At 49.5% G+C, this 23040-nt stretch overlaps 9 protein-coding genes across 9 annotated transcripts; 6 read left to right on the forward strand and 3 right to left on the reverse strand.

The window, feature by feature from the left end:
- Nucleotides 1-501: 501 nt before the first annotated feature.
- Nucleotides 502-1023, forward strand: N7455_001575 (uncharacterized protein; the record flags this gene model as incomplete). The annotated part of the gene is made up of 3 exons (XM_040951450.2): nt 502-650; nt 711-841; nt 905-1023. The coding sequence occupies 3 exons, from the start codon at nt 502-504 to the stop codon at nt 1021-1023; spliced, it is 399 nt and encodes a 132-aa protein (XP_040817791.2).
- A 1026-nt stretch (nt 1024-2049) lies between these two features.
- Nucleotides 2050-3925, forward strand: N7455_001576 (uncharacterized protein; the record flags this gene model as incomplete). The annotated part of the gene is made up of 2 exons (XM_040951745.2): nt 2050-2769; nt 2823-3925. The coding sequence occupies 2 exons, from the start codon at nt 2050-2052 to the stop codon at nt 3726-3728; spliced, it is 1626 nt and encodes a 541-aa protein (XP_040818429.2). The 3' UTR covers nt 3729-3925.
- An 87-nt stretch (nt 3926-4012) lies between these two features.
- N7455_001577 (uncharacterized protein) lies at nt 4013-6048 on the reverse strand (the record flags this gene model as incomplete). Its single annotated transcript, XM_040950968.2, has 7 exons — nt 4013-4027; nt 4080-4157; nt 4214-4308; nt 4402-4860; nt 4937-5371; nt 5444-5521; nt 5577-6048. The coding sequence occupies 7 exons, from the start codon at nt 6046-6048 to the stop codon at nt 4013-4015; spliced, it is 1632 nt and encodes a 543-aa protein (XP_040818314.2).
- Nucleotides 6049-6883: 835 nt separating this feature from the next.
- N7455_001578 (transcription factor domain-containing protein) lies at nt 6884-9247 on the forward strand (the record flags this gene model as incomplete). Its single annotated transcript, XM_065604027.1, has 3 exons — nt 6884-6968; nt 7027-7081; nt 7141-9247. 3 exons carry the CDS (start codon nt 6884-6886, stop codon nt 9245-9247), a joined length of 2247 nt encoding a protein of 748 aa, XP_065462518.1.
- Nucleotides 9248-9788: 541 nt separating this feature from the next.
- Nucleotides 9789-10617, forward strand: N7455_001579 (O-methyltransferase; the record flags this gene model as incomplete). The annotated part of the gene is made up of 2 exons (XM_040951578.2): nt 9789-10266; nt 10418-10617. The coding sequence occupies 2 exons, from the start codon at nt 9789-9791 to the stop codon at nt 10615-10617; spliced, it is 678 nt and encodes a 225-aa protein (XP_040817877.2).
- Nucleotides 10618-10875: 258 nt separating this feature from the next.
- N7455_001580 (putative lactoylglutathione lyase (Glo1)) lies at nt 10876-11590 on the forward strand (the record flags this gene model as incomplete). Its single annotated transcript, XM_040951580.2, has 2 exons — nt 10876-11487; nt 11552-11590. The coding sequence occupies 2 exons, from the start codon at nt 10876-10878 to the stop codon at nt 11588-11590; spliced, it is 651 nt and encodes a 216-aa protein (XP_040818458.2).
- A 143-nt stretch (nt 11591-11733) lies between these two features.
- Nucleotides 11734-14117, reverse strand: N7455_001581 (CCCH zinc finger and RRM domain protein; the record flags this gene model as incomplete). The annotated part of the gene is made up of 5 exons (XM_040951456.2): nt 11734-12051; nt 12108-13087; nt 13136-13807; nt 13863-13981; nt 14053-14117. 5 exons carry the CDS (start codon nt 14115-14117, stop codon nt 11734-11736), a joined length of 2154 nt encoding a protein of 717 aa, XP_040818390.2.
- Nucleotides 14118-14863: 746 nt separating this feature from the next.
- On the reverse strand, nt 14864-17776 carry N7455_001582 (elongation factor 2; the record flags this gene model as incomplete). Its single annotated transcript, XM_040950965.2, has 5 exons — nt 14864-14881; nt 14938-17369; nt 17439-17496; nt 17696-17711; nt 17769-17776. The coding sequence occupies 5 exons, from the start codon at nt 17774-17776 to the stop codon at nt 14864-14866; spliced, it is 2532 nt and encodes an 843-aa protein (XP_040818019.2).
- A 2499-nt stretch (nt 17777-20275) lies between these two features.
- Nucleotides 20276-21796, forward strand: N7455_001583 (uncharacterized protein; the record flags this gene model as incomplete). The annotated part of the gene is made up of 3 exons (XM_040950924.2): nt 20276-20458; nt 20514-20844; nt 20907-21796. The coding sequence occupies 3 exons, from the start codon at nt 20276-20278 to the stop codon at nt 21794-21796; spliced, it is 1404 nt and encodes a 467-aa protein (XP_040818641.2).
- Between the last annotated feature and the right edge of the window lie 1244 nt (nt 21797-23040).

A 23040-nucleotide genomic window follows, 5' to 3' on the forward strand; every position in this document is an offset into this window, starting at 1 on the left:
ACTATTTCATGAATGCACTACTGTTTGCCTATGCTTTCTTCTCGTTGCCTCCCCCATGCCGTCTTTACTGTGCTTTCTTTCTATACTAATGACGAGGCTGTTTCTCGCCGTCGGCTGGTCCCCGATGCCAGAAGTAGAATGGAGCACCTCGAGGCACCTAACAGTTCCCAAAGTAGGAAAGTTCTAAATGAACCTCGCATTTGAATGTTCATACTCCCGGATGTGGCATAGTAGGTGAGGACCTAATCATCTTTCCATCACCCCCGACACCACAACAGGTAAAGAAACCCTAACTCGCAAAGCTTCATACTCCATGCATCATGAATTCCATAACAAGTTTAGTAGCACTTGTAGTCCTGTCTATATTATCCTCGCGGATTCCCACTGTCCTTGATTTCCAACTTTCCAACTACATCTACTTTCTATCAAGCTCCATCAAAGCTCCATCTTCATTCATCAATAAAACATCTTTCTCAAACATCAAACAACCATTAGATACACATGGCTCCCCTCCCAAGCCTTGTCAACGTCAGCACGCTCTCTCCTCGGTACAAGAAATACGAGGTTGACTACCAGAAAGAAATCGCCATCGCCAAACTACTCTTCGGGTTCATCATAGCAGCCTTCGCCATCTTCATAGGTTGCATAATGTGAGTATATAAGTCCACCATCCAATCATTCTAAAAAGAAAATACTAATAGCTCTATTAGCTACCACAAGATGAAGCCCAAGTATAAGGAAGAATGGAAGCCCAAGCTTAAGCCTAAGCTTCGGGACTGCAAGGAGAAGTATGAGGGCTGGAAGGTGAAGATGAAGGTCTGGCATGACCCCAGAGAACCAAGTATGTTGATCCCCTCGGCAATGTCCTTCTAAGGTTGTCTTTGATACTAACTTTCCCTTCTAGAGGCGCCGAAGCCTGCTCACGTGGCTGATCGCCCTGATTCTAAGGCTCCGGAGGTCGAGCAGATCACTTGTGATCTGACTCCGGATTACCTGAAGATGTCAACGGCGTTCATCGTCTAGAAGGGTTGTGTGGGTGTGTGGCTCAGTGCTGGTAGAGGTATGAAAGGCCTGCCAGACTGATGCCTGGATTGGATACGGACTACGGAGGAAAGAATTGCTAGTTTCTTTTGTTTTCTTTTGGATTTGGATTTGGACTTGGACTTGGATCCATCTATGCTTTCTCTCAGCTTACTCTTGCTTTCCGCTGAGTTGTTTCGTTATCGGAGTTGAGCCATTGTTTCGGAGTATATGTCCCATGACTCCATAATTGTGTATATTATATCATTAATGAGAAATCCAAGTTTTATTTTCTATTTGCTTTAACTTGTATATTGTAGTCTCGTAGATGTTGTGGTAACTAGTTGTTGGTATACTTCGAAGTATAGCCCATCGAACATAAGCCCACTTACAACCACCTTCGACCACCTTCGACCACCCTCAACCATCTTCAACCATCCTCATCTCTGAATGACCATATACCGATGGTTTTGGAATATACACTCTTTCTACAGAAACTCATTGAGTCCGATGAAATTGGTCTAGTACCATCCACGTGACCGCGCCTCACACGCGTGTTCCAAGACCAGTCACCCTGAACCCTCTACCCAACTACTCCACGGCATTTCTTTTGGTGCTAGCATATTGTGGCGCATCTATATTCAAAATTAGTTCTTACTACTCGCATTATTTTATTCAAACCTCTGTCGGGCCCTTCATCCGCGGTTAAGATCACGGTGGAGAACCCCATTTGCCGCCTCGTGCTGTCACAACCCTTGCGCGCGTGCTGATCGATCGCCACTCGATCGGGCAGATGCTCCTGGTTCCCACAGTGCTCCCACGCGTCTTGTTGAGATCTCGACTGTTAGTTGCATCTAAATCATTGATATTGGACCTTCCCAGTCCCAACTCTCGATGCGGTGATTCGAGCCGAGACATGCGTGTTGAGATCGTGCGGCCGCGTAAACTCGCGATTAAAGCTAGGTCGCGCGTATTTGCCAATTGTCGCTATCCCAGCATCTGTTAATCTTCCACACCCCATACTTGACCATGAATGACGATCGCGATGTGTCTAATCGCGGGGTGTTCCATGCGGAGGCCAGTGCGAACACCCACTCGGTGAACAACGCGACGTCGCCCGTGCCTCACCCCCCAATGCCTTCGGCCAAGGCCCAAACCACACAATCACCGCAACCATTGTCACTACAAATAGATGGCTTGAACGCCGTTACCCTCGCTCACGGCGAGGGTAACCCGAACTCAGCCTATATCGAATTATCGGAGCGCGGCAGCGATACATCGGGCGATGGCCGACGACTAGACCTTTCTGCTAGCACCGTCACAGACTCCCTTTCCAGTCTTCCTGCATCCTCGACCAATGGTAGTAATAACCAGTCGACAGAGTTCGGTAACTCTCATACATTGAATGGACATACATCGAAACCGTGGGTGGATCGGGAGTTATTGGAATCCCAACTCGCCCCGCACATGCGGCCGGTGAATGGAGGCGGCTCACTAGATCGATGGCAACCCTCATTGGCGCCGATCAAAGCCGGCAATGCTTCAATATCACCGCCGCCATCGCCAAAGCATTCACGCACAAGGTCGAACTTTGATGCTCGCTTGGCTCCAAGCCAGAAACGGACGGCGGCTGGCGACTTCAAATCCACTTTAGATATCCCCACAGCCCACATTGCCGATGCGAATGGAGCTGCACGACGCCGTTCGAAGAGTACGGGCTTGTTAGCTTATGGGAGTAGGATTGCACAGGTAACGCGCCCGCTCGCTCCCTCAAGAATCTATAGCTCATTTGTATTACCCAGTTGTCGGTCCATATCCGTACACGTCTATCATATGCAGCCGCCAAAGTAGAACAGGCCCGACAGTCGCGTGAAGCTACCACTCAGACCGCATTGCAAACACACAACAGCGCATCGCCATTGAGCCCGTCGGCATCAAGTGACATTGCATCATTGCCAGCAGGGAACTCCACGCCCCTTTCACAAGATTCCCAAACATCATCCAACGGAAACCCTCATCATTTCTCGAGCCATAACCGCTCACGATCAGCATTTTCATCTAATCAATTCCTTCCAATTCCCAAGCTAGCACCGCCTGTGGATATCATCCCATCAAATGGTCATAACCAGCGCCGTCGACCGAATCCCAAGGCAGTCTCCAAACCTTCAAACAACAGCCCTATTTCCCGCCACCGACGCCATCATTCACACCAAGAGAATGGCCTCTCGCAACCCCTCAACGGCCAACCAGTCCTAGGACCAGGGACGCCCTCGCTCTCATCATCACACACATATGCACCAACATCCACCCCGAACGGCTTCTACAGACACCGTACCCACTCCCAAAACACACTCATGGAACAAGACGCCATCGAAACCCTGATGTTCATGTCCAGCCCCGAGAACTCGGGGTATCGTTTCAGTCCTCGTCCATTGCAACCAGCGAGCACGCAAAGCAGCCTGAACGAGTCGATCAACACTTCCAGCAATGGAGCTCACCACGATGGAAGCCAGGGGTCCCAAAGCTCCGAGTCTCACAATGGCCGTGAACCCAGAAGAAAACCAGGACTGGAAGCTCATGCTGGGGATGATATTGATCGCCTTTTGGATCAAATGGATAGTGATAGCGAGGATGAGGGTCGGTACGCGTCTTATCGTCCTGGGATTAACGGTGCACATCCATTTAGAGGACATCAACGCCCGAGGTAATTGCATTGTTTTGATTTAAGATTTTGGGATTTCACATGGAACACATGGCATGTACATCGCTTTAGCATTGGGGGTTTTTAACTTGCTGGCATGACCATTTTCGGATCACAGGAAGCGTACGGTTGGTTTGACTTCAATTCATTTGCTGTGATGAAAATTCAGGCTGGACATCCTGAAATAGTTGATAATATGCATGTCGTTGTCTCTATATGATCCTCCATCCCAGAAATCCATGATTAAATTACTTTTTGTCGTGTTCATAGTTGGTATCCGCTGTGTATCATTTAATGTGCGAGCTCCTATCGTTCTATTAGTCTTAGGGATTATACATTGAGGGAAGACATCACTTACACTTGCGAGCTTGCTCCTGGCTCGAATCTTGGGTCCGTACAAGGCCAGGACCCAGGGTACCAGAGTCAAAGCAGCACCCTATTTCGATCCAGTTAGTCGATTTTCTTCCTTTGGGGGTAATCGCCACAACTTACAAGTCCTCCCAGCAGACTCGATGCCTGTGGATAACCCAGGTTGGTGAACATGGCATTGGTGACTAGTGGAAAGATACCACCGAGCATATTCCGGCCTAGTAGACAAGATATCAGCAAATTATCCCAACACATACCCTGACGTTCATCAAGAGAACAATCCGAGAAAAAAAAAAATAAAAAGAACTTACAACAAGACTGCGCCGCAATCGCCGAACTGGCATAGCGATGATAAGTATCCGCGAGGTAATTAAACGTAGCAAGATAAATCGAAAAGATGCCCATAGTCGCACAACCAACGGCCATGGCAGGCACGATCCAGTGCACAGACGAGAAAGAACTCCAACCAAACCAGAACAAACCAATGGGCAGAAGGACAGACTCAACGCAGACAAAATACAGCCTGCCTTCTGGAGAAGTAGTGTGTTTACCGAAGCGCATGGCGATGCGTTCTTGGTAGATACTGATGATTGTGATGATGATGACGCCGACGCACATGGAGGTGAAGACGGCGCCTGTTTGCTCGATTGTGAAGTTGTGGTTTGTGCGGAAAATTAGTGGGACGGAGCTGAATTGGAGGTAGAGGACGGCCCAGCTGAAGGAGACCCATAGGGAGAAGAAGAAGACTACTGGTTCGGTGAGGAGCATGTCTGGGGTTTGGATGTTAGCGTTTTCTTTTTCTCTTTTTCTTTCTTTGGGGGTGGATGGGGGTTGATGTGGACTTACGGAATGGTCGGTACAGCGAGATCTGGATCATTGTTGCGATCGATGCTCGTTGCTCGTCGCTCTTGACCTTCCATCTGATTCGACGAATGCATTTTTCTTCAGATGGTTCTTCGCTCGGTAGAATTACACCGTGGTGACCTGCTTCTTCGAGTTGCTCGTAGTACTGGTTCAACTTTGCGGCTTTGCGACTTAGCAGGACGCTGCCGCGCGTCTCTTTGAAGAAGAAGTAGATGATAATGACAAAGACGGCGGACACAATTGCGTGCGAGTAGAATACCCAGCGCCATGTGGTGTGTGTGATGATTGCGCCAGAGATCATTGGTGCCAGGCCAGTGCCGAACAATGCTGATCCTGAGAAGAGCGCCATGGGCGTGTTGCGATCTTCGGCATGGTAGATGTCACTGATCACGCCGCCGACCATGGTGGAGAATGTTGCTGTGAGGGTGAAGTTAATATCTATTGAGAACTGAACAGGGGAAATCGACCATTGGGACAGGCTATACATACATCCACCCACACCCTGGAAGAAACGAGCTACAAGCAATCCAGCAAAGGACTGCGTGCCTCCACAGCCAATCAAACTAGCTATTGACATAAGTCAGCATGGGCAAAGTAACAGAGTGAAACACGGTATACATACCAACGAAGAGAATCCCACTAGCGATAAAGATGGGCCTCCGTCCATTAATCTCGGAAAACGGAGCCAGCACCATCGGCGCCAGAGCAAACCCACAACAGAAAAGCGTGATACTCAGATTACACACGACAGTACTGATCCCCCACAGTTTAGTCAATTCCTCCGAGGCAGGACTGACCTCACCCGCAGCATAACCCGCCAGCGCAGTAACCCCACAAGCGATATAAGTCATCATGGACTTGCGCCATCGGGGCCAGAGAAACGGCGATGCATATTTCTCTAAACTAGGCGGTTCTGGTGGTGGTGACTGAGCGGGGCCGGGTGGTAAAGTAATGCATGGGGTCGGTAGGGGTGTTTCCAGCTCTAAATAGCGGTATTCGATCTCTTGGGATCCGCTCAGAGACTCGGCGGTCTCGTCGCGCTTTTCCATGGTGGTTTGTTGGGGTTTAAGTGCACCCGGCGTTGTAGATGCCATGTAGTGAGTCAGGATGATGTTTGGCAAGAGTTTTCTGGAGTTCTGACGGACTTTCAAATGATTTATAGGCTAAGCATCTAGGGCGTGGAGTCCAACCGAAAGAAAATTGGAGAAATAATGGATCAAAGGCCGAGTCATAATCGGAATTCCCCCGTTTGATATATCATTCCAATCAGGTTTATAGGATGAATGTGGAGCCTGCTTGGTTGAATATACCCATGCAGTTAATAATGCTAGGACTTATTCTGAGTTCCCATGTAAATTGACCTATATTGTAAGAAATCCTCCTAAGTACCAAGTTGGTGTGGACCTCCAAGGTTGATAATGCTCTTCCGTCCTGGGGCCTGACCCCTTGGCGTTCGGAGTTCATCACCGCCTACTTAATATGTCCTAGCTTGGCTTACGTTTTCACTTCATAGATACTTAGTTATAGTTACTTATAGGTATAAATAAAGTATCTAGAAGTTATAAAATATATATAATTCATAATCAATATGGGGTTATACTTCTCCGCAAACATCCAAGTTGATGGTTAATTCTCCCCCAAATTGGAGAAATTGGGGAATTGCGGAGTCGCGACCGATTCGACAGAAGTGATTAACAATCAATAGATGACCTCGGGAATCGGCAGGATGAACCAATGATACCATGATTATGCAAGGCTGCCAGATCGTGATATTCCAATCAATTTGACTTGGGTTGTGTGCATGTGAATAGTGAACAGTGAATAGGGAACAGGGAACAGGGAACAGGGAACAAGGAATATGCCGTCAAACCCACCGGGGTTACGCTACAATCCCCCGAGACCACAACTCCACGCTATGTCCATTCCCCAATGTTGAGTAGCAAGCCCTATCAGTGTCACCGGTGCCAGAGGGCATTTGCTCGTCTAGAGCATCTCCAAAGACATGATCGTTCCCGTATGTCTCACCTTGGATCAAATACCCCATCTCATACCCTGTCTAATATCCCCCACAGATACCAAAGAGAAACCATTTGCCTGTGATCAATGTCCCAAGGCCTTTACACGCAAGTATGATACATAACCTAGGCTTTCGGGTACTTTTTTATTTTAGATACTGACACCTCCAGGGATCTGCTGGCCCGTCATGAGCGTCTCTCTCACAACCCCGACGCCAGTCCAACCAGCAACCAGACACACACACCTTCCCCCGCTAACCCTCCCACCCTGGAAGGGTTAGACCCCTTGGCATCTGTAGTCCCAAACCATGCCCAATCTAATCGCGCTTTACAAAGGCCCGATGGCCATTACCCAGGATTATCGGGCGTACACCGCCCAATGCTGGACGCTCCGTCTGCAGGACCCACCACCCCATCTCCAGCCCCGGATTTCGGATATGCTCTAGGTGGCTTTGCACCCGGATCATATCATGGCCATGACTTCACCTCATTCTTGGATAGCGTCCCCTTGCCAAATCATCCATTCTCGCCGGCTTATCAGCCACTCCCGCTATTTCCACCTTTGCACTTCTCCCCGGTTCCGGACTATGATCAATCTTCTGATAGAGGGACTCTGACTGAGACCACTCCTTCGACTCCTTCAAGTTCTGTGCTCCCCCGACATGGTGCTCAGTTACCATCGCTCCAGCCGGAGGGGTATCATATCTCCCCCAAGGCGCGCCAGCCCACGGGATTCGTACCGGTCACGGCTCAATGTCGGGAGAAGTTTTTGGGTATGTTATCCGACTATGCCAATGTGGTCCCAGATCCATCACTGCCGTCTCGACATGCACTATCCCGATGTTTGACCGGGTATATAACTGGTTTCCATGAGCACTACCCAATTGTCCATCTCCCGACTCTCGATGTAGACTCGATGACATTACCGCTCTTCTTATCAATGGCGGCATTGGGTGCACGGTATTGCCGCGAGCCAGATACTAGCATGCGGCTTTATCAGATTGCTAAGCCAGTGACTTTGGAACATGTTCGCCGGGTCTTCCAGTCGGGCAAGCTGTCCCCGACTAATGTGGCCGACGACATTGATGCCCTAGAAACCCTGCAATCTCTATTGTATCTGACCTCGGTGTCGCTATGGTTTATCAACAACCCTCCATACCACGAGGGGCTGTCGCTTCGCAGTCTAATGGAAATGCTCATGCGAAAAGGAGGACTTAATCAGCTACCCGAGCAGGACGGGACATGGAGTAGCTGGATACGCCGGGAAAGCGTAAAACGCACCAAACTAATTGTTCTCTGTTTCTTTAACATCCAAACCATTGTCTTCGACGTCCCACCAATGATCCTCACGGAAGACTTCACAATCGAATTACCCAGCACCGAAAAAGAATGGCAAGCCACGCAAGCAGACCTCTGGCAGACAGAGCGCCTGAAGAGTCCCGGCGAACCAAAATTCCAAGATGCCCTTTCCGCCCTATTTGGACCAACCAGCGATGCAGAGCGGTTCTCCTCACTCGGAGGCTACGTTCTAATCCACGCTATCCTACAAGACATCTGGCTAATGACGAAAGCGGGCCGACTACCCGTGTCCCGACGAAACCGCTTCACCCCCTCCTCAATGACATCCACACCGGAGCTCGTCCACGTCGAACAAGCACTAGAACGCTGGTGCCAGTGCTGGGAACGCAATCAAGAATCCTCGGTCGACCCACTCAGCCCGAACGGCCCTCTATCCTTCACATCCGCAGCCCTACTCCGACTAGCCTACATTCGCCTCAACGCAGACTGCGGCTCAGCCCGCCAACTGCAAACCTGGGACCCAGTCCAAATCGCAACCAGTCTCCGCGACAATCTCTCCGTCCGCCGCGGTGACCGTCTCACGCGTGCAGCGCTCCACTGCGCACATGCCCTCAGCACACCCGTCAAGCTCGGCATTGGATTCGTCGCGCATTCGCAGGTGGCGCTGTGGTCGAATCAGCATGCCTTGTGTTCCCTGGAGTGCGCGGTGTTGTTGGCGAAGTGGCTTGAGGCGATTACGGTATCGGATCCGGAGCCGAGGTTGACGGAGCAGGAGACTCGATTGCGGGATTTCGTGCTTGAGATGGTCATGGAGGTGCAGCATGGTGTTTCGAGGGAGTGGTTGCTTGCTACTAATACTCGGCTTAGTGCTGCGGTTACTAGGCTGTGGGCTAGGCTTTTTACAGCGGATTATATTTGGGAGATGGTTGCTTTGATTGGGAGGTCTTTGGATAGTTATGCGGATTTGCTGGAGCAGTAGAGTTGAGCTTGGTGTTGTGCTTGCACGAGTTGTTATAGCACAATGTCAAGGCCAATTTGGGGCCAACTGGGGCGAGTTTAGGGTTAATTGAACGGCTATCATAGTCGTATAGTAAGCTACTAGACAAGGGCTGTACTTTGAATCATATTGCTCATGTCGGTTAGACTCGGCCATTCTTCGATTGTTCTTGTTCAGCCGTGTCTCACTCCAACTTCCCTCACAGGGCGTGTGTTGTACATCGTACGGACTTTGTACAGGGCTCCCCGATGACTCACTGGATGCCAATTCGGCCTTGGACATCAGGGTTTGAGGACTTTCTGACATGATCCCATTTACCTAAACCAGTTCTCCAATTCTCCAATCCTGATGCCCAATGCCTAATGCCTATTTTCTCAGGCCTTCATAGCTAAGATCAGACCTCGGTAGTTCATTCAACTACCCTCTCCCCCTTCTTCTTCTTCTTCTTCTCTTTCCTAGTAGCCAATACATACTTCCCACCTTTACAACCCCAAATCCCAAATAACAATCAATAAAATCCAAAATGCCCCCCTCACCCCTAACAACCTCCCCAGAAATCCTAACCCTCCTAAAAGACCTCCACACCAAATCCCTAACTCAAGAATCAACTGTGGACTGGCACACCCTCCCGCAACAATGCACCCCCGAATTCGACTCCATCATGCTGGACAAGTTCATCGCCCTCGACCAAGACAAATGCGAACTAGTCTACCACATCCTGCGCAGCATCAACGCCAAAACAGTCGTCGAGGCCGGTACCAGCTTCGGCGTTAGCACTATCTATCTAGCGCTTGCTGTTGCAGAAAATGCGAAGCGCGTTAGCGCTACCACCAAGCCGCGGGTTATCGCCACAGAGAAAGAGGAGTCTAAGGCCGAACTGGCGAGAGCGCATTGGGCGAAAGCCGGTAGGGAGGTTGAGGATGTTATTGAGCTTCGTGTTGGGGATCTGCGGGAGACTCTTACTGAGGATTTGGGGACTGTGGATTTCTTGTTATTGGATAGTAAGTTGGTGTTTATTTTCTTGGTTGGTGCAGTTGCAGCCATGTACTCTGCACATGTCTGCTCGACACCCTGGTTATCTTGTATTCAACTTTGCATACTAGGTTGATGGCGAGTGATACTGGCAACATCTATACTAACCATTACACCTAGTCTGGACCCCTCTCGCCCTCCCTGCGCTGAAGCTCGTCCAGCCGCATTTCAGATCTGGTGCGGTCATCATCGCTGATAATACGGTCAAGGCGGGTGATAGGTACCAGGAGCTCTTTGCGTATGTTGATGCCGAGGGTAGTGGGTTCCGACGGGTGACGATGCCGTATGAGGGTGGTTTGGATATGATTGTTTATCAGTAGATGTAGTCTCTTGAAGTAACCCCATAGCAGTACCGGCAGTACATGCAGTACCCTGTTCTCGGAGATATCAATTCATACTTGATCTATTCCAACATACATACATGTACTTAGTGTTCTCTTTGATAGGCTAAACGGGATCCGCATTGGAGTATCAACCCCTCATTCGATTATTTCCCAATTGATATTCTTTATATCCTTCATAATTGATACAATCAATTCAATTCATAAACTCCATCTATAACACATCACATATCCAAAATGTCCTCAAACCAATTGCACCTCCCCCAAGAAAAAGGCCATTTCAACGCAGCCCCAAGCCTAAACCCACCCCCAACACCAGCAACAAAAGACTACAAACTAAACCACCTAGCCCTCCGAATCCAAGACCCATCCCGCTCACTGCATTTCTACATCAACCTCCTAGGCATGCGCGTAATCTTCACCATGAACGCCGGGCCCTTTACGATCTATTACCTCGGACATCCGCCGGCAGATGCAAAGACCGAAGAAGACATTACCGCTTGGGCGAAGAGTACGAGTGAAATCCCTGTTATGACGAAGACAAGTGGACTTTTGGAATTGTATCATGTGCATGGTACGGAGAATGCGAGTGCAGATGGTGGTGGTGTTTCTACGGGGAATGTACCCCCGCATCTTGGATTCGCGCATTTGGGATTCACGGTTCCTGATGTTTCGGCTGCTGTGCAGAGATTGAGGGAGGGTGGGGTTAGGATTCTTAAGGATGTGGGTGTTTGTTCGAGGGAGACGGTGCCGCTTTCCGGGTGGGAGGAGAAGAGGGGGATTGGATGTGGGGAGATTCATGCGAATTACGCTTGGTTTTTTGAGAAGTTTGCTATGGTTTCTGATCCGGTGAGTTTCCATACCTTCCTAGATAGGCAGGGTGTTGTGCTGTTGTGCTGATGTGATTTGATAGGATGGATATACGGTCGAGTTGATTCCTCAGAGCGTGTGAGGATCTACTTTGTGTACACTCTACGATTGTAGCACGGTTTGTTTTAGACAACAGGTCGGGAATGGAAGGAATATCCATCCCGTAAAAGTAGCTTAATGCAGCCTATACAACCAACATGAGATGGTAGACGAAAGTTACCGGAATTACGCGCCCCAGCTGTCATCCTCCGCAACGTCGTAGTCCATATCCCGCGCAGGAGCGGTGTTGCCCACCGACGCGGACGACATGACTGTGTCTTCCGGTTCGTCTTGACCAAGACCACCCTTGAATTCCGTTGATGACCCAGCGGTAGGAAGGACAATGGGAGGGTTGGCCACCCAGGTGAGCTGGACCTCGCCCACGGAGGGGATGTTCCAGGGGGAGAACATGAGCTTCTCGGCCTGGAAGCGCTCTTTGAATGCCACCACGACGGAGTTGGGCTGGTCTGGGTGTGCCTCAATGGATTCGTATTCGCCAACGCCCTATAACATAACAAATTAGTACACGCCGTGCTTGGTTGGAAAGATGCATGACTTACCATCAGGTGCTGACGCAATGCTTCGTCCTTGTCTGAGTTGAGCTCAACGCCCGATACGGCGACTCGTCGAGGCCGGTTATCCAGACGCAGCACACCTCCTCGTCCGCGAGCCGCAAACCCACCACGCCCGCGGTATCCTCCGCGGAAATTGGGGTCATAAGCGCCACGTCCGCGGTATGTGCCTCGGCCACGGAAGCCACCACGACCACGGTATCCGCCCCGTCCTGAAGGGTCAGCCGCAGGGTCTAGGCCAAGGATCTTTGCCTCAGCCTCGAGGGCAGCGAGTTGAGCTCGCAGCTGTTTCGTCTCATCACTGATATTCTCATCGGCGGCAGACTCAGTGACCATGGCATCCCCAGTACCGGCGGCATCGCTTGTGTCTGCTGTAGCTCCGAGTCGCTGCATGAGACGGGCCCGCTCCTCCTGCTGTTTCTTGAGAAGTTCATCGCGCTGGCGCTCTAGAGCCTGCTTGGCGGCTTCAGTCTCCTGTCGCTTCTTCATTTTCTCCTCGTGCGCTCTCTGTGCTTCTTGTTGTTGCTTCTCGAACTCTTCTTGGTTGAAGGCGGGTGCCTCAGGTTGTGCGCTTTCAGACTTTTCCTCGCGATTCGGTTTGTACCAGTAAACCTTCACGAAACGGTTGTCGAAGATGACCTTGGGACTGGACCATGCGGCCTTGGCTTCGGGGAAAGTTTCGTATTTTACCAGAGCGATCTTCTTGTAGGGTTGCAAAGAGACCTCGGTAATGTTACCAAACTCAGAGAAGAACTCACGCACAGAATCCTCGTTGAACTTATCGTCGGGGATCTGCTCAACAACAATAGTCGTAACAGATTGGTCCTCATTAGGTCCTGCCGATGAGAAATCAGACCGGCCGCGTCCTCGTCCACTGAATCCGCCACGACCACGGCCACGGCCACGGTCACCGCGTGTGAGAGCACCGCCCCGCTGCGCATGCATACCCGCAGTCTTTGGGTCATATTCTGCGACTGTTAGCAATGGTATATCTAGGATGAGTGGATTTATCTTACCATCGTCTTTCGAGACACCTCCCTCGCCGTGTTGGTAAGGGCAAGTATTTCCTAGGTAACAGATACCTTGGGTATCATAGAACGGACATCGCTGGCTGCTTTGTGGAATCTGATCGGCTCCTGGCTGACCAGGAGGACCAGGCATCCCGGGCATAGGCATTCCCGGCATCTGCGGGAATCCCATACTTTGCATAGCCATCATTGCTGCCATAGGATCGTTCGGATCGAACGGTGGGAAACCAGGCATCATGGGGAAGCCACCGGGCTGTTGCGGGGGGAACTGTTGGCCCTGTTGCTGCGGAGCGAACATTTGACCATGTTGCTGGGGGGGATATTGTTGACCCTGTTGCATCTGATGCCCACCCATGAAGTCGCCACGACCACCTCCGCGCGCGCCGCGTCGAGCAGTCTTCATAGCGCGATTCTGGAACCCACCATCATCGTGTTCCGGCTCCCCTTGGAATCCCTCGTTAAAAGTTCGTTTGCGGTTCGCACTGCCAGGAGCGACAGCAGCCCTCGGGCCACTGGGGGCATTCTCAGGGGGTTGTGACGAGGGAATGTGGGCAGCGGGTTGGGGCTGGCGCTGAGGCTGGGGTACAGGTGCGGGTGGAGGGGGCGCGGGTTGTTTGGGACCAAAGGTTGTAAAGAGCTCGTTGACGAATGGTTGCGTGTCTAGTAAGTGTTAGTCATATGAAACAATTCAATACGATCGAGACATCAGACGCACGTTCGCGCAGGAAATCCTCTAGGTTTTCAACCGAGACCTTCTTGATTTCGTCGGCTGGCGCATCAGACCTAACTAGCGCCAAAACGTAGTCTGCGAGCACATCAGAGTCGGCATCAGAGCTACAAGCGAAGAATACGATTAGTCGTTGCTTTCTTTCCCGAAGCCGTGTCAAAGTGTCTGGTCAACTCACATGTCCTCCAGTTTTTTGACAACCCATTTCTTCACGTCAGCGGCCTCCGCGTCAGTGAACTGCATGGCGAATATGATTTTGGAGCAATTTCAAACTGCGATAATTGAATTGGGTCGGACGAGAAATTGACGTGAAAGTGACGATGATTGCAGGGATTCGGTTTCAACAAAGCCGTCACACGGGAAGATTCCTGCGTGCACAGCGATGATCGTATATGGGATGGAATCACAGCTTTGTGTTTCAAATAACAAAGCTTGAGAATGAACTATTTTAAGCTGATAAGCATTCAGCTCCAACCGTGAGGGAATGAAGGACATGGCTGGGGACGCGAAGGCGAGCGCAAAACGCGAGTACCGGGAGATCACGTGCTTCTATGACATAGGACAATACCTACTTTGTGCAATTTCCTCAAGGTACACTATGAAGGATTGCGATTGTGTTCATCATTCGGTTTTGTTTTTCGTTTTCTGATCTTTACAATTACTCATAACATCTACGAATGAACAGCTATGCCTAGCATACCCAAGTTTATTTTCATATCGAAACTGGTTGCTAGACTACAGCAAAAACGCAAAAAAGACCCTCGGTAAAAACCAAATGTAGAAACAGCAGTGAAAGAACAGAACCAATGATGGCCAGAGGCTTCAAGGCTCATGCCCGGATTTCTAAAGACGGAACGATCGAAGCAAATACCGACGAATGAGGGAATAAAATTTTGTTGAACCGAAGAAATTGTATTGAATTCATCAATCTCATGAAAGATTCCACGAATGACTGGCAGAAGGGAAATTCTGGGTGACCGTGAACATTTTTACAGCTTGTCGTAGTACTATAGAGCGGGATTAGTGACTGAGACCAAGAAGGATAGTGAGCAAAAAGACTTACGTTTTCGTAACCGGGAACGACCTCCTTGAGACCCTTGCGCTTGCGCATCTCCTGGACGACCTGACCGGGCTTGGTGGTGGGGTCGAGAGGAGAGCCGCCGGGGAGGATGCTCCAGTGATCGAAGACGGACTGGGGGAAGGCCTGGCCACCGGTAGCGGAGCGGAGATCGGCGGGGAAACCGAAGGACTCGTTGACGGGCAAGTAAGCCTTGACCATGAACAGAGGGGTACCGGGACGCTGCTCCTCGGTGTAGACGTGACCACGGCGGCGGGTGAGGACACCGTAGATACCACCCATAGCCTGCTCGGGAACCTGGATCTCGACGTTGAAGATGGGCTCGAGGAGACCGGGGTCGGCCAACATGGCAGCGGCGTACAGAGCACGACGAGCAGTGGGGATGATCTGACCACCACCACGGTGAATAGCATCAGCGTGCAGGGTAACATCGAGGATGTTGAAGCGGACGGAACGCATGGGCTCCTCGGCAACGGGACCCTCGCGGGTAGCCCACTGGAAACCGGAGACAACGGAATCCTTGATTTCGTTGAGGTACTGGACGGCCTTGGTCTGGTCGATGAGCAAGTTGGCACCGGTGGTGTCGGGACCGAAGCACCAAATCTTACGGGCATCGGTAACATCCCAACCGTACTCGTCAGCAAGGACACGGGCACGAGCCTTGAAGTCGTCACGGGGGCTGATCTTGCCAGACTCAATGGCGAGGGAGACATCCTCCTCGATGGGCTGAGCAGTCATGTACAGACGGTTGTGCTTGTTGGGCGACTTGGACAGAGCAGTCATGCTGGAGGTACCAGCGACGGTCTCACGGTAAGCAACGACGGGGTCGGAGATACGGAGAGGAACACCAGCGTGGTCCTCCTCGAGATCCTTAAGACAAATCTCGAGGTGGAGCTCACCGGCACCGGCAACAATGTGCTGGCCAGACTCGTTGATCATGGTCAGGACACAAGGGTCGGACTTGGAGAGACGCTTGAGACCCTCGACAAGCTTGGGCAGATCCTGGGCGTTCTTGACCTCGACGGAGCGCTGCACGACGGGGGAGACGGAGAACTTCATGACCTTCATGTTGTGCGCAGTCTCATCGGTGGTGAGGGTACCGGACTTGAGCAGGAACTGATCGACACCGACCAGACCGACAATGTTACCGGCGGGGACATCCTCAATGGGCTCAACGAAGCGACCCATCATGAGAATGGTACGCTGGATGGCCTTGATGAAGAGATCCTCCTTGCGGCCGGGGATGTAGTTGGGACCCTGGATGCGGACCTTGACACCGGACTTGACGGTACCGGCGTAGACACGACCGAAGGCGTAGAAACGACCCTTATCGGAGGTGGGCACCATCTTGGAGACGTAAAGCATCAGAGGAGCAGTGGGGTCACAGTCACGGATACCGATGCAAGCCTTGTCGTCAGTGGGACCCTCGTAGAGAGTCTCGGCACGGTACTTCTGGGCAGTGACGGGGGAAGGAAGGTGGATACAGATCATCTCCAGAAGGGCATCAGCGGCAGGCAAGAACTTGCGCATGATGAGCTTGAGGAGGGCCTTGCCCTCGAGCTCCTTCTCATCGTTGGTGAGGGAGACCTCGAGCTTGTCGAGGAGGGTGAAGATCTCATCACGCTTGTTGTGGTTGACAGCGGCGAAGATCTTGAAGATGGGGTCCAAGATGAACTGGTTGAAGGCACGCTCAAGGGTCTTGCCCTCGTGCTCACCCTTGGTGGTCCACTTCTTGGTCTTGGGGTTGAAGAAGTTGTCGCCCCAGAGACGCTCGAGCATCTTCTTGCGGTCAACGCCGAACTTCTTGGCGTACTTGATGGCGAACTGGCGGACAGTGAAGCACCAGCCGTGGAGACCGGAACCGAAGGCGATGGTTCCGCGGTCGGGGTAGACCTGGACGTCACCAAGAGCCTTGTCGAAGTAGGTGGAGATGATGACGTTAACGGACTCAATGGTACGGGAGAAGGACTGGTACAGATCCTCCTTGGAGACCTGGAGCTCGAGAAGAGCACGATCGACCTTGTTGATGCACAGAACGGGCTTAATACGCTCGGTCAGGGCCTGACGCAGGACGGTCTCGGTCTGGACACAGACACCGGAGACACAGTCGACAACGACCAGGGCACCGTCAGTGACACGGAGAGCGGCAGTGACCTCGGACGAGAAATCGACGTGACCGGGGGAATCGATCAAGTTGATCAGGAACTCGTCACCATCGACGGTCTGGGGAATCTCCTTAAGATCCTCTGGGTCGGGGAACTTGGCGTAGAGGGAGATAGCGGTGGACTTGATGGTAATGCAACGGTCCTGCTCATCGGGACGGGTGTCCATGAAACGAGCCTCACCAGCCTTGGCGGCGGAAATAATACCGGCACGCTGGACAAGGGAGTCGGAGAGGGTGGACTTTCCGTGATCGACTGAGGCACAGAAACAAAGTCAGAATCAGGCATTTCACCGTATCATATCGTCTTTAGTAAAGAACTTACCGTGAGCAATGACGGACATGTTTCGGATGTTAGCCCGACGGTCCATCAAGGAACGGATCTTATGTAGGTTAGTATCGACGTTCATGTTGATTTGATGAGGGTATGTTCCAAGAGAGCCAGGATTTCAAGCATCACCAGCAGAAGTGGGAGATGGGAAATGGAAGGCATGGAAGGATAGCAATCGAGGGAAATATATCCCCTCCTTCCGCTGGTAATGTTTGCTATACCCTTGGAACCCTTGAAAGGCAAATACTAACCTCTTCAATAGTGAAGCTGTTCACATCATTGTTAGCTGTATGTCCTGGACAATCGTCTTTGAGAACCACTTACTTAACCATCTTGGCGGTTGATCCTTAGAAAAAACTAGGATAGAAAAGAAGAAGAAGAGCACACAGATGACTAGGACCGAGAGTTCTCGATCACTGAATCAAAAATGTCCTATGTGCAACTGCTCCTGGGAGAGATAGAGGGGGGAAAGAAGAAGAAGAGGGGAAGGGAAAGTGGGAGAGAAAAAAAAGAAAAGCGAAAGTGGGGACTTTTTTTCTCCTCCCGGTTTTGTGCGTTTTGAGCTGACTAGCCCATTTCATTTTTTTTTCCTTATAGAAATTTATTGGGTATATATTATTCTCTTTTTTTTTTTTAATTGCTCGCTTTCTTCTCATTGAATTTTCACTTCGGCCCTTTTTTTTGATTTCAAATCCTCTACACTTTCATGTCATGACTCACTACGCTGACTTTTTTTTTTGCCATCCGTGGATGCTCCGGTGACGTTTGACAACCATATCACAAGCGAGAGATGTTCCAACTCTTTTTATAGCTCCATATAAATATAATATAATCTCTTTGATCTTTCTCAATGAGTCAATTTAGAGCCTATGATTCACTCCATGCTTTTAGCTTTCCAAGGTTCCCTAAAAGACTTGACTCTGCCCGACAACCCCTCTATCAACTTGGTGGGGCAATGCAACATTAGTAAGCCATTTCAAATTGATCCCCGGGGCTACCGCAAGCGTATAGCTCAAGAGCTCAATGTATGGTACACCGATATAGCTATTATTTATAAATGTATATAATTCAAAATAGAGATCCCTCAAAAATTCAATCACATTGAAAACAAAATCCTCTTTCTACATCAGCCTTGGAGCAAATTTTCACCGATCTTCACTACTGGCTCGTGCAGCACCGTGCATTAGTGGGGGGCAAAAGAACTCCTCATTTGGAGGCACCAAGGCATCAAGGCATCAAATCATCCCACCTGCATATACCTACATTATAGGAAGAAACTACAAAGCTACCTAGGTACATGTAGTCAAGGCAAAATTAATAAATCCAACAAATAATTAAATCTGTCAAATACTTGACTCCATTACTAAAATAGAGGATCTCAAAACAATCCATAAGCCGGGACGGTCTTCCAGCCCGAGTGTTCCGGTGCCCAGTCCCGGCAGCCATCCCGGCCGTATGATATGGAATCGTGCGATTCAGCGGGCGTTCCCGTTGGCCTACGGAAAAATCCAGATGATAAGATTAGAACCTTGCATCGAGAAGTACCCATATGGCCTGGCCTCCCTTGTCAATTCCTTCACTCTCCTAGAAGCTGATCGTGACCGAAAGCAATATCACCAAGCTCATAAGCAATTGCCACCTTACCAACCGAAGAATCCAATTAATTAGCCTATCTATCTAATTCCATTGATGGCCATCTTTGCTACTGCTACCTGGATGCTTTCTAATCCGTGTGTTCTCACATGTGACCTGGAACAATATCCCCGCCATCGCTCCTCAGTGTCATTTGCTTTTTCCGGATCTCGTTGATAACTTTTTATCTTTATATGCAAGGTATCAATGCCCAAAGTCTTAGCCATTCTGATAATCAGGGAGCTCCTTACCTAGTGAGGTGTATAACCTGGCCTCTTTTCCTCCTCGTTATGCTTGTTGTCTTGCAAAGGCTGCCCAATCTGCTATAATATACCGAACGTGACTAACATAGGATCCTGACCGAACGATCCTAGAAATTGACATGTTTTCTATCACAGTCATGACTATGTTTGGTGTGATACAGTGAAACGGCAACCTATCAAGGGATGAGGTAGGATACTCCAGATACAAAGTCGCCAGTAGTAAACCCCATAACTTCAAAATGATTCACACTTGATTGTACCTCAGCGCTATACATGCGTCAGGTTTCTCCATATTTCTGTAAAGGCAATAATGTATCACGGCTTACACTGTATAGGCATCGAATGAAGTTCTTATGCCCTCCAGGGCTATCCATGAAGAAATATATATACGGTTCGTCAAATCCAGAATAAGCACCATGTATATAGGCAGTGCTGCCAGATAGTTTAGAACAAGCAAAACTAAAAACTAGAACTATATATTACACGATTAGATGGGATTATGGACAAGGCAAACAAGAAATTGTTGGCTCGGGCACAAGTGTTACGTTACCATTTTTGAATCTCCCTAGATGGAAACGAAATATCGTCTTTTAATCGTCTATAAAAACATAGACTCGTATAACCTCTCTTCATTATAGGTGTTCTAATCTAACACTTTTAGTCAATTAACCCCAAAATATTCCGTACACTCAGACCCTCAAAACACCCGTGGACCTAGCGGGCGCCACCCAATCGCTAAGAGCCCCTTGGATAAGCGAGTCCAATTACGACTAAGCCAAGTTGTTTTGCCATATCCAGGTGACAATCCTACTCTAAGCCAGGGGTTTAGCGTCAATTTAGTAATATGATATTTTGCCCCTTTAGAATAATTAAAATGTCGACGATCCCAAGTACAAGTGAATTGTAAAATATCCCCACGTTTAACGGCCGATCGACATGCGTAGTGGGTCGTGGCTTTTCGCCCTACTGGGCGTCTCTCTTGCAGATGCTTTGTCTCTGGAAAAAAGAGATATGCCTGCTGTGTTCAATGTGCCTTTAAAACACAAGAAAGTAGCGAAATATGTTGCCAATCCCCAGTTAAGGAGGGACAATACAGTCCTTCTTCCAATCGGCAATGATGTATGATGCCTGTCTTGATCCTGACACTTACCTATACTTACATTTACCTTCTCAGGAAAAAATTGTTTACACCAACATCTCATTAGGCACCCCTCCACAGAGCATCGAAGTGGAATTTTGGATGGCCGGCAATGAATGCTGGGTGCCTGTAAGGACCTCGCACGATTGTGCCATGTTTCGAGGCAATAAAAACTGCAACGGCTCCGGTGGTTATAACAAGACCCTTTCTACTAGCATGAATGATCTGCATTCCAAATTTACCGTTAGCAAGTCGATTGAGTCATCCATGACCATCACTGGGGAGTTTGTAACCGATACTCTTGTCATTGGAGACACAACCGTGGAGTCTATGAAGATCGGGATTCTCAATGTGGATGCCACCCAGAGTAAGCTCATACGTCTATACAATCCCGATGTCATATTTGTGGTTAGCTAATCTCTTGAATAGATATTATCGGCTTGGGATATGGCGAAACAAACTCGTCTTTTATTTCCCTTACTGAAGCATTGGTTAATGCTGGAACCATCAAGTCCCCAGCTTTCAGCATGTATATGGAAAATCCTCTTCATTCTATATCCACAGGAGTCTCGCAGGATGAGAAAGCAGGCACTCTTCTTTTCGGTGGTGTGAACAAATCCAAATACAATGGCACACTCCACACACTTCCCATCGTCAACAACCCTGCCGATTATAGAAAGGCTTTCCGGGTCAATATGACAAGCTTTTCTATTAATGAGACATCGGTATTTCCTGAGGGGCTTTCGACGCAAGCTCTACTGGATGCCTCATCGTCTTATACCTATGTCCCAGAGTCCACCGCGCAGGATATCTTCTCTCGATTGGGTGCCACTGAAACCCCAACGTCTGGGCCAGCCTCTATCCCATGCAATACAACTTCCAGTGACACAAAACTCACGTTCGCGTTCGGAGCTGCGAGTTTCAAACTTGACATTGGGCTGTTCATAGAAAGACGTAGCGTGTTTAATGATGAGGACATTTGCTATTTGGGCATTGTCGCGAAAACCGATACCAAGGACGCAAACAGCGTTGGGCTTGGGGCAAACTTTCTTCAACAGATCTACACTGTCTATGACATGGGCAATGACGAAATCTCTTTAGCACAGAGGAACTGGAACTCCAACGAAGATGAAATCGTCGAAATCACGACTGGCAAGAATGCAGTCCCTGGGGCTACATTGGAAAAGGGTGTGGCAGATGACACAGAAGCCAAAGATGCCCACGAGGAGGAGAAGTCTACCGGCTCCCGCATTGACGAGTGTGTAGGCCTGCAGCTCTACCTTTCTATCTTTGCGATCGGGGCTCTCTTCTGTTTATAAAATTTGATGTATGCTATGTTCTTTTACCTAGCCCACCATACAGTCTTGAACTTTCTGCTGAGAGCACCTAATTATAACATCTTTTTAGTTTTGAGATTGCCTGCCTGATCTGTTAATACATTTTCAATACGGTTGAGACATAGACAATTAAAGCCGAGATAAGAAATGGGCTTTAGTATTCCCCTCGAACGTCTCTAACCCAACGCCAAATTCGTCCCACAAGCCCTTTGATACCATAGGAGCATTGCTATAAGCCTGAAGTCCTGAACCACCGATAATGTTTTCCAAATCCGGGAGCAGGGTATCTGCCGCTTTAGATTCCATCTCCCGTTGGATCTCTCTCTCTACTCAGCCCGCCTTTCTCGAAATACTAGGCAGAGTCTTCTTTCACGTTATGGCATGATCAACTGGGTGAGCACTGGTACGCGGAGATAGTGCCCTGATGTAGCGACTTAGCCCACAAGTCTGGCTCAATGATGGGATAGTATTTAAAACTCACTTCGATATAACACCTTAGCACATCTCCTTTCCGTCTCCAATCTCGACGAGGAATGGTCGGATTCCACAATGCTTTTCTTCGTTTATAGAACGAGCCATTACAATGGCGACTGCGGGAATGTCACCCCCCCCCCCCGGTGTAGTTGGTGGCATGACTCTGACGACTATCTTTTAGATCTTTTCAGACAAACGACAGGACAGGTGACCTGCTTTGCATCGTTTGGAGACGGGGCGTGGAGGTCAATATCACCACTGGACAGAATCGTAGCAGTTTTCTGTATGTTTCGCGCATCCAATCCCTGATTGACTTTGGTCAACATAAACTGTGCCCTATATACAATTGCGGGTCAGTTACCTCTCCGGACGCTAAAATTTCCATATGCAAAACTCACGAAATGTCGAAGTTCATGAGAAGACTGGATGATTGACTGAAGCTCTGGGCGATTTATAGTAAGCGAGGCCACTGTCCTAACAAAGAGATTACGGACAAACTGGGATAGCTCTTTGATCAAAACACCCTAATCAGCAGTGGAAAAGGCCGATGAAGAATAGAGGACATTTAGTTAGAAGAGATTGGAAACTGTTCTTTATTTTTTAAAAAAAGGACGAACATTGCTCAACTCCCATGGTTGAGATAAAGGACTTATATTGGAAAGAAAATCCCCACCTGGGCATCTCTAACCCTAATACGGCCGTAGTAGAGGCACCCGTGGACCTCAAGGTTCACGATAAGTCACGATAGGTCA

Source organism: Penicillium solitum (assembly GCF_028829755.1).
Source record: "Penicillium solitum strain IBT 25940 chromosome Unknown utg000001l_segment0_segment0, whole genome shotgun sequence".
Taxonomy (NCBI): domain Eukaryota; kingdom Fungi; phylum Ascomycota; class Eurotiomycetes; order Eurotiales; family Aspergillaceae; genus Penicillium; species Penicillium solitum.